Source organism: Larus michahellis, chromosome 6 (genome assembly GCF_964199755.1).
Source record: "Larus michahellis chromosome 6, bLarMic1.1, whole genome shotgun sequence".
Classification (NCBI taxonomy): domain Eukaryota; kingdom Metazoa; phylum Chordata; class Aves; order Charadriiformes; family Laridae; genus Larus; species Larus michahellis.
The window spans coordinates 64787772-64804668 of record NC_133901.1 but is presented as its reverse complement, the minus strand read 5'-3'; the positions used below and the strand labels follow the sequence as shown (position 1 = coordinate 64804668).

Below are 16897 nucleotides of genomic sequence, written 5' to 3'. Positions count from 1 at the left end.
TAGCTCCTTTGACCTTGGACAGGCTCTCTTCCCTATATCATATCTCAGTGTTAATACTGATTTTGTATTTCATATAAATGCAGCAATTCAAGACTTTTCTAAAACTTATCATTTTTTTTTATTCTTTAGACTTAGCTATTTTTTCTTTTTCCTAAAAGAACAATACTTATCAGTTGCTCTGACTGTACCTGGGAACGCTACACTGTTATGCAAATCCTGCCTGCATTCCAAAAGAATCTTATCGGTAGTTACCACAAAAAAAGTGTAAAGGAAGTGCAATAAGGTGGTAATTTATAATCCATTTCTAATGAATTGGAAGTAAATTAATCATGCTAAAATAACCACGTAGTTATCTTTTTGTATTTCTTAACTGTATCATGGCTACGGAGAAAAGTCTGTGTCTGAGAAACAAGTTTTCTGCCTTAATTCTTATATAAACCCAATCTGTTCCTGAAAGCTTGGCCAAAGAAACACTACTCTCAAACCACATGAAAAACAGTCATTCTCCATTTTCTTGAAGCAAGACTATCAATCTGTCTTCCTCCCACAAACTGTACCCATGCACTAGTATAAAATTAACTTTATGTAAACTAATAGGACTCAGAAATTCATCAGAACTTTTGTTCTCTATACTTACCTGAAATTTCTAAGAGTTTACTCAAATCTGTACATAATTAAGAAATTTCTGGAAATTTTTTTCAAGCAAAATATAAGTAAGACTCAAAAAAGTCATCTGGCAATATAACTCATCACAAGCCTGTTTTCTGCATTCAGTACATGCTATCTAGTTTAGGACTGTGTAACATCTCCTCTTCCTTTCCCCAGACCACTACCTCCTTTAACACGGTAACAGCATCAAGAACATTCTTTTATGTGTTGTATCAAATGAAAAAAAAAAAAAAAAAAGGGATAGTCAACATCTCTACTTGATCCCATAATCCAGTAGAGCAGGACTGACAGACTGGAAAACAGCCTTCACTTAACTCCTCCTCCTGCAGCCTGTTTTATTATTCTAGGCTTATTGTAGAACTAGACCCTCACTGAACAAGAACCTGAACCTGGTAAGTTACATGAGGAGCATATTAGAACCTAAGCTTCCCAACAGGACCAAATACAAGTTCCAGGCAGTACATACTGCAGCAATTTGTATGTCGGGAGGTTAGCCTAATCAAGAGTGCTATCACTTTATTTCTTCATTACTTCCAGAGTTTTCCACATTGTTGCTGGCTATAGTTAAAGGTATTAATTCATTATTAATTCATCATAGGACCTAACTTCTTTTCACGGACCACAGTGCCATTCAAAATAATGTAGTGTGCTTTTGGCAAAAAAAAAAAAAAAATTTTGAAATTTACTTGTTTCTGTGAACACTCTTATTTTTGGCAGAAAACTAGGCTGAAGAAAAGCATGCAAATAAAACTATGTGAACAGAGCTTTCGAAAGTGCTGGAGTTATAAGCTCAAATTTTAGCAAAGGTTTCAGTCTGATCTTTTATACATTTAATATTTGGACTAAACATATCAGAAGGAAGGAATAAGTAACAGAGACTGCATAGAAAAGTATGCATCTGCTCTGAGATCTGCTAGACATAAAAACTGATCATGCTTAGACTTCAACTTTCAAACCAACTGGAATATAATGTTGAAACAACGAATGAAAAATGTTGCACTTTTACATACAGGAACCAATCTCATGATAAGTAAGGTCCACTTAATTGAAGAAGAACTCCAAATAGGCTTTTATCTAGACTACATGCAAAAAGCGTACGACAGCTTATCTTACCTAGTTCTCATATACTTCTGAGGTCTGCAAATCACAATTAGAAAGCAAGTTGTGCATTAAATGTAATTGAAAGTCATCGAATAATAAAACTAAGCAACTTGGTAGTACAACCTGCTAATAATTATTAATAGTTGGAAAAGACTTTTACATGCCTATTGCTGTTCCAAATTATACTACAATAGCAAAACCACACAGGCATTAAAAGAATAACAATAAACCAATAGGTGAAAGATTTTGCCTCACTCATATTAAAGCAGAAAAAGTTTTTACTCTTTTTCGTTTTGTTAATGCTAGCTTTTGATTAGACTAATAAAAAAATACCAGAAGAGACTCAACATCAATACCAATTCATTTGGAAGAGGAATCAAAACAATTACCCTTTTTTAATAAAGCTTTAAAATTGGAAGTAACATTCATAAAACTCAAATGAGTCAAATTATATTTGACTATGTATAAAATGGTCCGTATACCAGAAAACATCTTTACAACTACTACTACGTCAGCCTGCCTGTTTGCTTCATTCCTATTGCCAAATCTCAAAGGAAACAAATCTCAGTGCCCAGTCATCCTCCCACTGTCCTGGGACCACCAGTAACAGTTCAATTACAAGGCTGCAATCTGGGATACAACCACAAGCTCACGACCGAGTAAACTCCCCGCGGTGACCATATACACCATATGGTCACATCAGTGACCACACACAGCTGTAGGCAACTTCCTTTCTCCTTTATTCCAGGGATCCAGTATTTTTCAATATACTGTTTAACTCCCTATCTAATCACTGTTTAGCAAAGCTATATGTACCTATTTTAAAAACCTCACAACCCATTTCCTCTAGTCTCTTTATAATCCTATTTCTTATATGAATTATTTCAAAGTATGCTGACATTTTTCAGTATCGAGGTGCCAGGAACGATATACAATCTCTGACATACAGGAGAACCAATTGTTAACAGAGATAGGTAGCACCTTTCCACTAACCAGTCTGAAGAGGCACTGAAGGTAATACTATTGAACAGTTTAGTTGATCTAGAAGCAAGAACATTTTTATACTCTCTCCTCTATAAACGCATAAAAAGTCTTAGTCACTTGCTATAACTATACATCAGTGGGAGTCTTCTGATCCTTTTTTCTTCAGAATAAAGAAGTACAGTACTTCAATTTTAACTAAAGAAGCTTTCTGAGGGAAATGGGCACAGTAACTTATTTCATTCTCCACACAGTCAATTATATAGCTTCAATTTACCTTGCACCACAATCAGGCAATACTAGCTCTGTGCTCTCACTCCAGTCTAGCGCTAGGCTTTGAAATCTCAGGAGCTCAAGTAAAAAACTTAATCTAATTTCTTCTCTGTGGATATTTTTTTCTCTCAACTATAAAGGAAATGTTACACAATGACTAGACACTGCTAAAACACAGCTCAAAGCTGCCATCTCTAGGTATTCTGTTCTACTACTCTTGACACTAAATTGTTTTTGTGTATTTTTGAAGAGACTGAGCATCTAAAAGGAAAAGTATCCAAAGTTTATCCTAACAAGTTGATTTAAGAACTTATTGCAAAACGATGTTCTTTTCCACCTGAAATTTCTTCAACTTAACATGATCAGCTCCTTTTGGACCATGTAATTTTTGACATTCGACATAATCACTAGTACAAGCAATATATTAGTTAATTATTTGACATGAGTGGTGCTGTGTTCATTATTAGTGAATTGTAACTACTAATTAACACGTGTCTTTGACAAGAGCAATAGCTTCTTCACCACATATTTGCTTGTAGCTTTCATTAGTACTAACAAGACTTGCATTTCCTCACTGAGATCCAAAAAGAAAAAGGAGTTAACACAGGTCTATTATATTTAATATTTTCTGGTAAAAGTATCTCTAAAATGGTTACCCTTTAGTCTGCACTATCTCAAGAAAAATCACTGTCAAATAAAAAGGTTAAATGATATTTTAAGCCTTTATTCTGAACGGCTAAATGATACATTACTTGAATGTTTCACAACTAAAAGGCCCACGTTCTACAAGAACTGTAATAACTGAAGATACCGGTCAGAAAGGTCTGACCTTTCAAAGAACAGATAATACATTAATAATGAATCACGAAACTGACGAGAAGAAAAGCAATTCTTGAGTTGATGTTGGGGTATGCACAGGATCTAGTTCATATTACTACTGAAAAACACCTCTACAATATTAACCATGCCATGTACACATACAACATCTCTGGAAGGCCAACAGATGCCAGGGAGGCAAAAAAAACCCACAAGACGAAAAACAGAAAACAAAAAAGCCAACCAAACCTACACTTCTGCTTAACTTCAGAAGGAGCACTACATGAAAGGAAGACTGATCGTAAAAAGAAATTAAACGGTACGACTAAAAGGATAAAATCTTCAATGAAAATATGAAGATATTTTAAGGACATCTCCTCAGATCACATGAATGCTTCCCATTTAAAAACCCAAAATTTCCCAACAAATAACAAAATAAATAAAGCTTAACTGAACAGGAGGATAACCGAGACTGTTGGAAGAAAAAGTATACTTCAAAATAAAGGTTAAAAAAAACTCCAGCAGAGACATATAAAGGCAAGCCATGAAACAGTTTAATGAGCTGCCTGCAAAATTATATGTAAAGTACTAATACATCATTTTTCAAATGCATTAGAAACACAGCCAACTAGATATTTTGTGGTGCCAACAGACAGTCTGAAGGAGTACTCTGAGAACATAAAGCCATAGCAATAAACTGAAGTTAATTCTCCCCTGCAAGTTCTTCATGCTAGACTTTTCCATATCAGAAATTAATAACAGAAGGTTATAGTTAAAAAAAACAAAAACAAAAAAACAAAATCAAACCAATCAGCAACAAGTCACCAGGATAAGTTCTGAAGGACTTAAAGAACAAAACAGCTGACCCCTGTCCGTAGTGTATAACTCCCTCCTTAAAAATGTGTCAGTACCAGAAGACAGAAAAGCAACAGGCAGAAAGGACAGAATACAGTGAACACAGACAGACTGAGAAAAAGAATAACTTTTGAAAAAGGTAGTTAATATCTTGCAAATCATTGGATTTTCCTAAAGGAATCAAAGGTCTGGTTGACACAGTTACCTGGAATTTCCAAAAGATGCTTTGTAACGTTCCTCACACCTTAAAGAAACTAAGATGCTCTTGGACAATCAAGGCAGATAACACAGGGCTAAATAATTCAATAAAGGAAAGTTTGGCGGGGGGGAAGGTCACTTCTTAAACGAATGGAGGTCATTAGTGGTGTCTCACGGAGATCTACAATTGGGATTTTTTTTTTGTTCAACATGGAAAAACAATCTCTCAAAGGGATGAATGGAAAAATGACAATGTTTTTTGATAACACTGTTACTCAAAATAGCTGAAACTGGTCAAAAGCAACGAATTGCAGAAGAATCTCATAATACTGAGTGTGAAATACAAGTACGAATAAAAGGGTAAATAAATGTTCACAGAGAGAAGCATGAAGTGATTATATGCGTAAGAAAGAATTTGATGATGGTTGGACTCGATGACCCCAGGGGTCTTTCCCAACCTAAATGATTCTATAATTTTAAGCATGTACATATGGTGGTGGCCTTTGAATTGACTAGAATGAGATCTTGAGGTTATAAACTGATAGTTCTGTGAAAATACCAGTTAAAAGCCAACAGCAGATTTTCAAAAAGCTAAAATACCACTAAAAATTCATAGGAAAAAATGAGACCATTAATTCTATCAATCTCTGAGGTACCAATACACTAAAGACGATAATTTCCCCTATCTCAGAAGGGACACAACACAACTAGAAGAGGCAGGGGCAATGACACAATGTTATCTAAGGTATGAAATAGCTTCCTTCTAGAGGATTATTGAAAACACCAGGAATTTTCAGTATGAAAAAGAAATGACAGAGAATATGATAGACTTACAGAAAATCATGAGTGGTACAAGAAAATAAGTGGAAAATAGTATAAAAAGTAGGGATTATCAAAATTAAACCAGCTACTACCAGTTTCACAAAAGGTGGTGCTTCTTCGCAAAATACACTGGAATTCTTAGGCACAAGATGGTATCAATGCTAAAATAAATACGTGGTCTGAAAATTTGGAAAAAAAAATTAAAAAAACATAGATTCATAAACTTTCCACAAAAATACTGTCTTATTTTAGAAAATCCCAGCTGCAGACTAGGACAGTATTCTGAAGAAGCTTCTCCATGCTGTTGTCGTTTTTTTCTTGTATTCTTCCCTAGGCATTTGCTGTTACCCATTATTCAAGATGTGTTACCAGACCTGTTCCTCTGGTCAGACTTGATACAATCTTTTTTGTTCTTCCCTACTGGAAGTATCTTATGCAAACAACTGAAAATTTGTGATAGAGAAATACAGAATTTGTATCACAGTTAACACGTTTGCCATCATCTGTACAAGGCTAAATTATGCCTGCATTCACTTTTGGTCCTTTGTAATTTGGAGACCTGACTATCACAAGCCAAAAATTAATGAACTAACAAAAGGCAATTATTTTTTTTAAAATCAAGATTATTTCTGTCTCTATATTCTATCAATACAAAGAATCTTTTTTTCTCCTTTTTTTTTTAAGTGAGTTAAGCCTTTAAAAGTGCTTTCAATAAAGCAGCATGCAGAATACATGATACCAGTAGAAGCAAAACCAAAAGTAGTTCATATTTATTTGAACTTACAGCAAAATGATACTATAGAACAACAGCCTGTATTTTAATACTGCTCTGGTTCTGTAGTAATAGACACATAGATAAAAACATGTTTTTAACTGTCATGGTCTTTAGGGCATTAACAGGCCTTAATAACCCTGACCAGCCTCACTCAGAGGTCAGTCGTGGACCCTCAGTCCCTGACTGCTTGTGATCCTGCCTCCTGGATGGACCTAGACCTGCGCTGTGGGTAGCTTGACTCCAGGATGGGCCCCTCAAGCATACCTTGTAGCCTTCACTCCAGTCCTGTCTCTGGCTCTATCTCCTTGTGTCTCACGGTGGAGTCGCGCTTGGCTCCCAGCTCACCTTCCCTTAGTGCAATTTGAATTATATTATCCCCCTTTTATTGCCAGGTTTAGCTCTGAGGGTTTATGGTCAACTAATAAGTGACTTAGCTCTATTGCACAATCTTTTTTCCAAAAATTGTGCAATACATCTAAGTACTGAAGAAGACACCAATACAAAATGTTTAGGGACTAGAAATCAAATTATTTTCAAAAAGCTACGTTCACAATGAATCATTTTATGACCACTAACAGCACACACAAAGAAAATTAATTAAATAGGAAGCTGAAGAGTCCAAACCTGATATAAAGCAAGAGTGTGTCCATATCTCTGCAGTGGCCCTTTGGATACAGGCACTACATTCCATATACTGCTTTCCAAATTGTAGCTAGAAGAAAAATAGAAAAGTAAACATCTTCTGCCTACAGAGAAATACAGGGTTTTGTATGTTCAAACTGCCTTCTGTTTGGTAGACTTGATCAGTCATTAAATACAAGTATCCTATAATTATAAATTAACTTCAATAATGCAGATAACATTCTAGACCTACTGTCTGAAAAATATCAGCACATGGATTTCTTCCACTATTTTATCTCTACAAATATTTCTGCGTTTTGCAGCAAAGCGTAACAATGGTTTGCACAAAACTGAAGAAATTACATATTAGTATCACATTTAGTTTGATGTTACCCATGCTTTCACTTTTTTTAATCGTAAGGAAATTACAAGCAGAAAATAAGACCATCAATAAAGAATCTAAAAACATATAAACCTTTCCGTTAAATTGCAGGAGAGAGGCTACCTCCCTGGTAAGATCTGTTTTCCCTAAGCCCCACCAGATAGGATATGACAAAGGAAAAATCACTTACTTCAACACCATTTGGAACGAACTGTAGTTAAAAGTGTATCCACCAATCACCCACATAAATTTCCCGTGTAGGACTGCCTTATGGGAAGCCCGACCCACAGAAGGGCTGAATGGCTTTACGTTTGGTAGAATCCAGTAAGACTCCGTGGAAGGGACGTTCAAAGAACAATCTGGACCTGTTTTGTAAACAAATGTGCAATTTGTACAATCTGTTAGACAGGAATGTTAAAGCCAATAAAGCAGAAACAGGGGAGGCTTAATTACAGATATCAGGATTGCTCATTCTGATAAAATACAGCATACACTTTTACGTTTAACAGATGCTCAATGAAAAAAAATAACAACAACGGATGTCAATCAAATTGAAAATGTTCGACTAGCTCAAATAATAGTGATCCATTTCTGCATTCTTCTAAAACATACTCTATGAGTCACAAATTGAAAGAAAGGCATAATGCACCGTATTTTTAGATGCTGTATAGATCTAAAACGTGTAGCACAATATACACTGCATGTTACCTCTGGAGAGAAACTATACTGTATTTGAACTAACCAGAATGAGATTATATCAAAGCAAATAATACTACTGTTAAAATTAAGTCACAATATAGATTACACTATATTAAATCTCAGGAATCAAAATTTGCCTTTTGCCAGTACCATTCTGCATTGTTTTTCAAAAGTAAAATACACTGTAAAGTGCTTTATAAAAAAAAGATTTGAATATTTAAATTTTATAAAGTTTTGTAGATCACTATGAAGCTACCAAACCTCACAACTATATATTATTTTGGAATTTATTTTAGACAATAATTTTTACTAAATAAGGAAAAGTCAGCAAAATGCGTGATTTTTCCATTATATTAATATCATGTACAGCAAAAATATTTATTTTTCATTTGTTTTGTAATAACCAAAATGTGATCTCTTACATAATTAGTTAATGCTCTAGGTGTTGGAAGAACTTTAAAATCTTGTTATTTAAAACTTGAATATATTCAGAAATTTCCTTAAAAAACAAACACAAAACAAAAAGAAAAAGACAGTATATGCACCATTTTCCTCTTGTCAGCGACTGTCCATCATTATTTACTGGCTTTATTTCTAGATGGGGAACATTGAATTTTTAGGACACCAATGCCTTTCACTTTAATCATTATCAATCATGAAACTGAAATTTTTGTCATTAGTGATGGCCTACAGATGTTGTACGACAGCTAAATTCTTTCTGTAATTTGATGCTGATACTATAAGCAATGTTATGTCCCTCTCAGCCCGCCTAACTGGAATAAATCATTCCCTCAAGCTACTGGACTTTACTAATAACCAAAGCTCTTGAAGTCAGACTAGGTATAACCTTCTTTGGAAACTCCCTGATAACATGCTAAAAAACAAACAAAACAAAACCAAAAAAAAAAAACAACCCACGTACGAAAAAACCCACTAAAAAGCAAACACACAAACCAAACAAAATCGTCTGCATCCCAAACGTCACATGTGACATCGACTTTTTAAAAAGGTTCTAAGGAAGATCTGGAAAACTACTGGCCTGCTATGCTTCTGTTTCTACCAAATAAATCAGTAGAAACTATAAGAATGGACAGAATTAGTCAATAGACAGATAATTGCCACCTACTCTTCAAAATCAGTATAGCTTTCATAAAGAGAAGCCCTGTCTTCCAAACCTCTTAAAGTTCTTCGAAGAAATCAAGATGGGGTGATCCACCTGATACATCGACATGGATTTTCACAAGGCTTTTCACTAAATTCCTCACCAACAACTTTTAAGGAAACTTGACTTTTGTAGCAAGACAATGAAGGCCTTTGTATGGCTAAATAAATGACTGTAAGATATAGTACACAGGAGTAAACGGCCACTTCTTGAAGGGAGGGAGTTCACCTGTGAATTTCTGCTGGTCCCCAAGGTATTCAACATTCACATTAATGGTCCTGAAAGGGGACAAGCAGTGAAGAAAGTTTGCTGATAAAGGCAATTATCGGAGGGCAGAAAGAATAAGATTAGCCTTTGAAGAAACACAGAACCAGTTGTTGTCTGACCACGTCACCGAGCAATAAAATTAGACATGAAATTCAACATAGATAAATTTAAAACTAAGTAAGCTATGTTTTAGATTGACTAAAAAAAGAAGATGGTCTCTTAACTAACCACCACTAGTCAGTAGCGAAGTCTCACCTTGGAATAACTTATGAAGATACCACATCAACACTCGGCAATGTCAAAAAAAGCCAAACCACGTTAGGAATATGGAACGCTGTTACCCCACCGTATACATCAGTAGTTTGCCTAACACTCAGAAAACTGTGTGCCCTACTCAAAAAGTAGGAGACTGTTTACAGGGCAGTAATAAGGATGTTTAAAGGAATTGAATGGCTTCTGTAATTGCAACTACTGAGCTGGCTAACACTTTTCAGAAAAAAAGAAAATTTGGAAATTTGGAAAAAAAAAGAAAATTTGGAAATGAATGATAAATGCCTATAAAATAAGTATGAATAAGTATAAAATAAGTATAAATATGAACAGTCTACAGTCTCTCTGAATATAAGAGCCAAGATTTATCAAATGCAGCTTGAAGAAGCCAGGTTCAAAACAAACAAGAGGAGGTAGCTCTTCATGCAGAAAGTATCAGATCTCCTTGGCAAGGATGCTCTCCTGACAAAGGATGCTCTGGATGCAAAGGTTTACACTGAGTCAAGGAGAGACTGGCCAAGCACTTAGAAGAGAGTGCTGCTGCAGTTTACTAAATAAACTAAATAAGTAATTTACATCAAGTTCAAAATTTTAAAACATATGATCTTTGGCAGGGGGAAGATTACATTTTTCCAGTGTGTATTATCATTTTTTGGGAAACTTGTTACAATTACTTCTTATACACAAGAACCAGGCATCTAATCTGTACCTAACCAGTTGTCAGCTTTTCCTACTACTCTATAGAAGAATGATGTCCACTTGCATCAAAATTACCTTCCATTCATTAAATGATGGAGACACTCAATTCCCATTGTTCATTATACCTTCTACCCAGAAAAGATTAATGGTATATGAATGAGGTCTAATGAAAGCATGAACAATTCAGTATATTATTTCTTAAGCATTAATAATAGATACTGTAACAGAATTGTAACCTCAGCAAGATTCTGATTTGGTAAATCACTGGAGGAAACACTTAATTTGAATCTAAAAGTGCTTAAAAATAAACAATTGATTAAGTATTCTTTGATCAGGGAAGAGCTTAGAATTATGAAAAGGGTGCCTCCAGACACAAAAAGAAAACACATTTATGTTTTTTATTATAGCTACCACTCTTGCACAGAAATGCAGTGGTCAACAGTGTCCCCTAGTGGCAAACAATGAGTAAAACACACGAACTACTCGCACGCCACTTGATGCGAGATTTCCATTTCTGGGAGACAGGGAGCTGCAAGAATTCATACAGCAAATCCAAAATCCATTTAGGTGACATTGACTCTATTAAAAATGAGGAGATGCAAAAAAATTGTATAAAAATTTATGAATGCAAAAGTCTTAACAATACTGTTAACCAGATTAGTGTTTGAAAGAATATCACAGATAACTTTTTTACAACCTTAGTGCTTCATTGCTGTTCTACACTGCCCGACAGGAAAGGCAAGAGAGACAGGAGAAACACCGTGTACCCAGGTCTTGTTCTGGCATGGAGGAAGGGCACATTTTGAGGAGACACACCTGAACTTGGGAGCTTGAAACCAGCAGATCCTCCATTTGTTTCATGAAAGAACACATTAATACCCTGTGCACAACACACAGACATGCATTAAAGTGACACCAGTTGACATTCCCACCAGAACAGGCAACCCCTGGCCTCTCCTCACGACTTACTCTCCAGCTCACATTGCTACTGGTACCAGTTTTCACATGGCTGCACAATGAACCAGACAAGGGAATGCATCCAGGTTAAAACTTATTTTTATTCTAAACCAGGCTAGTTTTTACTCTGGATGTGTTCCCTTATATGTTTCACCTTGCCCACATACGCATGGTTGTGCCAACACAAGTAAGACTGTGTGGCCAGGACTGCCTCTTCAGTGAAAACACGCATGGAATGATCACAGTAGGTATCAATCAGTACAAAAATGGAATATATAGTTGAACAAACCCAGAGCAATAGAATAACACTGACTTCTACTGAAACATCATTTAAAGAGCAAATGCTTTTGTGTGGCTAAAGCAAGGTAAATGTAGGACTTAGAAATATTATTTACAGATTTTCCTACTTAAATACATATACCATGAAATATCACCATTCTTTCAGCATAAATGCTTTTTCTCTTCAGAAACATCACATTCACTAAATACATGCCTTCTGCGCAACAGAGAGCACTACAGCTGCAGACAAAGATAATGAAAAATATGTTTTATTATTTTCTATGCAAATATGATTTTTTTCCATTTATTTAAAATTGGATTTCTTTCTTATCTTCCTAATGTGTCACTCAATCCACGGGGGGGCAGGAGGGGTGGGATAAAGGGGAAAAAAAGCTTTAAAAACAGCAAACAACTTTATAAACCTGAACTGGAAGTCAATTACATTATCCTCAAAGGTAGGAAAAAATTCTATAGGTTTAAAAAGGCAATTTACCCACAGAACACAAGAGAAGGAATCTAATTTCTATTTATTGAGGAGTTTCATGAACTGCCAAAGTAACAATCTGTTCCAGTAGTTCGAGTCATAAGATCAATTTCCACCTAATGAGAAAACATCATGTACTGTCTTCAACCCTAATCTTTTCCTTTGGGATCACAGGAAAAAACCAAAAGTATTGATGTGTTGAATATAAATGTCAGTCCTGTTTTTCATACAATCTAATTGAAGCATTTAAATAAAGTTTTTGTTGTAATTTATTCTGTATTTGTTTGATATCTGATCATTTGAGTTGAGAATTATTGCTTTAACATAATTTTTCAACCACCACAAATACAAACCCAATATTACTATTTTCAAGTATCCAATATAGTTTTCATATGATAATGAATTTGAGATTATGAAAAATATTTTTGAGAAAAGAGAATATATCTGAATATACTTTCAATAAAAATTCTATTGGAAGTTTTACCAAGCAGTAAATCACCTTTCTTAAAGGAAAGTGATGAGATAGTAACTACATAAAAATACAAAGTTGCTACATAAACGAAACGATCAGTGTTGTTCAAGAATGGCTCATGGGCATTCTAATAGCAGGTGTATTCATGTACCCCTACACTGACACTGCACAGGTCCACAACTTCCCTACGGGATTTCCCCCTCCTGCAAATAGTCTTAATGAGACTTAATGGTAGGCAGAGAGATTCTGGACAGGTCTCCAGCTAAAGCAGCACGGCAGCAACCTGTGCCAGGACTCAGCCTCCTCCATGAATGAAATAGTCAGAAATCTTAACGCACACAAGCTGATGCAGTTCTTGAAATGCCATCTGCTTGCTATTATTCAGTCCCGTTTCTTTCCTCAGCCAGGAAGAGGGGATCATCCCAGGGCAATCTGGCCTTGGGGAATCTGCAGGGTCAGCCAGCAGGCACGGCAAACGGGCTGCACTCCCTGCCACTGGTGCGTAGTGCTCAACAGCGCCCTTTAAGTGTTTGACTTCAGGTCTCAAACTCAAGCTCAGCTAGGCGGGTATAGAAGAGTAAGGCCTGATACCACAGCAGTCTCTACTGGAAGCACACTGAACAGAAAGCCTTCCTAGTCTTTCGTGACTGAGCACAAGTATACTCTTTGGTAGACTCTGGATGAAATCTGTCACCTTAATATTAAACAAAAAAATGTTTTGCTTTTTACCAAAAGAAACGGGGACTTTTCAGATTCGCAGTAGCTGACAGTACCCACTAGATTAGAGATTCTGAGGCTCCATGCTAATGCCAGCTCTAATATCTATGCTAACAACTTGTAGAAGACTTCACAGCTCTAGTAGTCAAAAGGCTGCTTCCAAATTTCAAACTAGATGTACCGATGGCCAATTTACCCCTGTTTTCCTTCTACCAGTGTTGGTATCTCTGGACTTAAAGAGCTGGTCCATGGATACACCCCACAAATGGTTATAAACAGCAATGCTATTCCCTCCCAGCCTTCACTTTACCAGTTTCAACAAACCACACTGTTAGTATCTTTCATAGTTCTGAGCACCCTAATGGTTTTCCCTATGAGCCTGTTTCAGTTTGCATTCATAAAAGTAGTAACAAAAATGAAATATAGTACTAATGTTTTCACGTATTTAACTGTACATTCTGTAACTTATCATCCTACCAGTGCACTTGACACTTTACAGCCTATAGTTCATACAGTATATAAAATTAAGAATATGAGTTTGTTCATATTCTAATTGAGATAGACAAGCAAGTTTTCTCCTATGTCACCTTCCACACTTCAATCCAAGATTAAAAAACAAATTCTTAATACTCCTAGTTCCTAAATGTATGAATTTACAATTTATACTGAAGTAATTACATCCCACACGTTACTCTAACCCTTTTTTGCAGGGTATTCTGGTGGTCCTCCATATTTAAAGTAACTCCCACCTTTGTATTACCAGATTTCATTAGCAGTCTTATGAGTAGATTATAAAAATTATGTAACAAGATCAGTCTTTAAGTAGTAGTGGTATCTTTCCATCCTAAGTTACTTGTTCAGCCCACCTACTCACTTTTCACAATTAACACGCTGTGTTCCTCTTACTGTTCCCTTATGTATTCCCTGACTTCTTCCGTTTCAACAATTTCCTATCATCAAATGCTGAGGTTCAGATAAAATATATTGCGTTTTCTTGTCATTTTTCTTACAAATTATTTTAGTATGAACTACACTGACAAATCCACATTTCAACTGTTTCATTATTCAATTACACCATATGTTAAATCATTTCTTTCCTCAAGTTACGGTCTACAACTTTACACTGCTGAAATCAAGCTAAGAAGTTTTGACCTGCCTAAATCACTTTCTTCCTATTGTTAAAAAAGGTACTCCAGATAACGAGCTAAATTTAGTATCTTCCCTTATCAGGGAGATCAGCGCTATCTATCCCCTTCTTGTGTTCAGGACATAGTATTGCATTTGTTCCTTAGTTTAATCAAGCGCTTGCAGGTTCTACCTTGCTACAGTTATGTGCATGCATTTTAAATAAATATTTAGAAGGTCATTGATTTATTTTAAATGGAGTACATTTTCATTAAAACTAACAAATAGTAGGGAACTTCCTTCCTAAATCGCAGCCTAATTGCACATAGAGAGCGTTATCAACTACTTTAATGCAGCAAATCATTTATTGAAATGAATCCAATAAATTCTACTAAACCTGCTTTCACTAATTGTCAGCGGACACCACAAAAGTATTTAAAACTGAAGTTGGCTCTTCATTTAACTGTGATGTTCATTCTTTTGCAATAAGGATACTTAATTTTCCCACATAGACTTTTCAGACACTAGATTTCTCATTATGATAGCTATATTTTGTTTACAAAGTCCACAAAGTCATTCAAGGATGCTCGACAAATTATTAATTTCAGTCTGGACACGAAATTGAACGTTTCCAGTATATATTAAATAAATAATAAATATTCACGTTAAGCCATTTCCTTCCTATGAATTCTGTATATGCAAAATTTCCTTAGACTACTCTAATTTCTATGATACACATAATGAAATTTGCAAATACAGAGTGCGGAAATTAGATTTTAACTTAAAACTGGGGGAGGAAAGGATTCCTTGTGTGTGTCTTTTTACGTGCATATATAGTATTAATGTACGTGTATTCAACAGGACATCTCCCAGACTGTAAAACTGCAGTTTCTTCTGACTGAATGGATACTTGGCCAGGAGAAAACCTGCAATGTAAAATCTAGACAAAGAGAGAAGTATCACAGGGCGGAACAGTTAGAGGATACCTGCTTCTGATTTTTTTCTTTTTTTTTTTTCTTCCAAAACCAGGTTTGTCCAATGCAAATGCTTCATCACAGGTCCTCTTCTCTGAAAATACTTACTTGTATGCTTTCTGTTGAAGAACATCCAGGCACAACAGGCCAAAACCTCAGATTTCAGACATCTGGGCATTTGGCACAGGCTCCTTCCAGTGCTGCATTTCAGCTGCCACTGCCCAAGCTCGCATCTCAAACCTTTTCAGCAGTTTCAATAAACCCCCACCACACAAACAGAGCTTTGCTAAACTTCAGCTTGAAGGGATAAGGCAGGCCAAACAAGGGAGCATGACCTCAAAGCCTTCCACTGAAGCCGTCAGAATGAACTCAACTCTAGGTAATCCTTTCAGAATAATCCGAGTATAGACACACATTAACACAGTAGTTCTGGCCATACTCAAGACGCTGTTGCAAGAAATGCCGTAGTAATGAGCAAGGCAAAATACTGAATTTTACACTGCAGTAATCACAGCACTCCTTTTATACTTTCATTGTTTACTTTTCTCCTTACATAAAGTCTCATTTTTCCCTAGAGAGATGTTATAAAATTCAAACTGTCTGAATTGCTAATGGACTTATTTCAAAGTTAATTAGTTTAATTTCAGAATGTGGACTTCCGCTACATCTCTATCTGCTAGGAGAAGATCTGTAGGGAGAAACAACTGACTATACGCATTCCAGAATTTTTATTGATGTTTTAACTAACAGATCTGATCCTTGGGACTGAATGTCCATTTTTGGGTAGTGTGCATTACGTGCAACCCCAGAGCTCATCTTCTGGTGTAGTTTTATCTACAAGGAATGCAGTTCCTGTGTTTTCAAACTACCTCACAATGCAAGACAAAACACAGTACACGTGGAGGATCAGATTTGCTTCGAAGGTACCCTATTGATCCTCTTAAAGACCAATGTAAGCGCGCCCTGTAATTCCTCCCTATTAGAGACCCATTTTGCTTGCAGTACTGATGTTCAATGACCAAAGCACCAGTAAAGTTTCTGTTAAATTCAATAGAATCTTCAACTCTTTTTCCTGTCTCCACCCAGCGCAAATGGTACCAGAGCATCCCAGCATCACGCTGGACTGGGGAGAGGAAGTACATCGTGCCTGTGCAGGAGCTCTCAGCAAGGACTCCCACTATGTGTTAGTCACCACCCGCTCCTTAATCTCCCCATCACGGGCTTGTTTCCTAATAAGCATATCAGTTTTGTGGCATGACTTGAGTTCTTGCTGGTACTTCCTAATGTGCTGATCCCCAA

General features: G+C 36.0%; 1 protein-coding gene across 8 annotated transcripts in view; it reads right to left on the bottom strand.

The window, feature by feature from the left end:
* The window catches only part of ATRNL1 (attractin like 1), a 527347-nt gene that overhangs the window by 455029 nt on the left and 55421 nt on the right, over positions 1 to 16897 (bottom strand). For all 8 annotated transcript variants that reach the window (XR_012587528.1, XR_012587529.1, XM_074591197.1 and 5 more), the window contains exons 6-7: positions 7684 to 7858; positions 7115 to 7202 (exon numbers count right to left, since the gene is read on the bottom strand). Coding sequence is in view for 6 of the 8 variants with exons in the window: in XM_074591197.1 (XP_074447298.1) it covers positions 7115 to 7202; positions 7684 to 7858 (263 nt within the window). In the remaining 2 variants the exon portion in view is untranslated. The remainder of the gene's footprint in view (positions 1 to 7114; positions 7203 to 7683; positions 7859 to 16897) is intronic.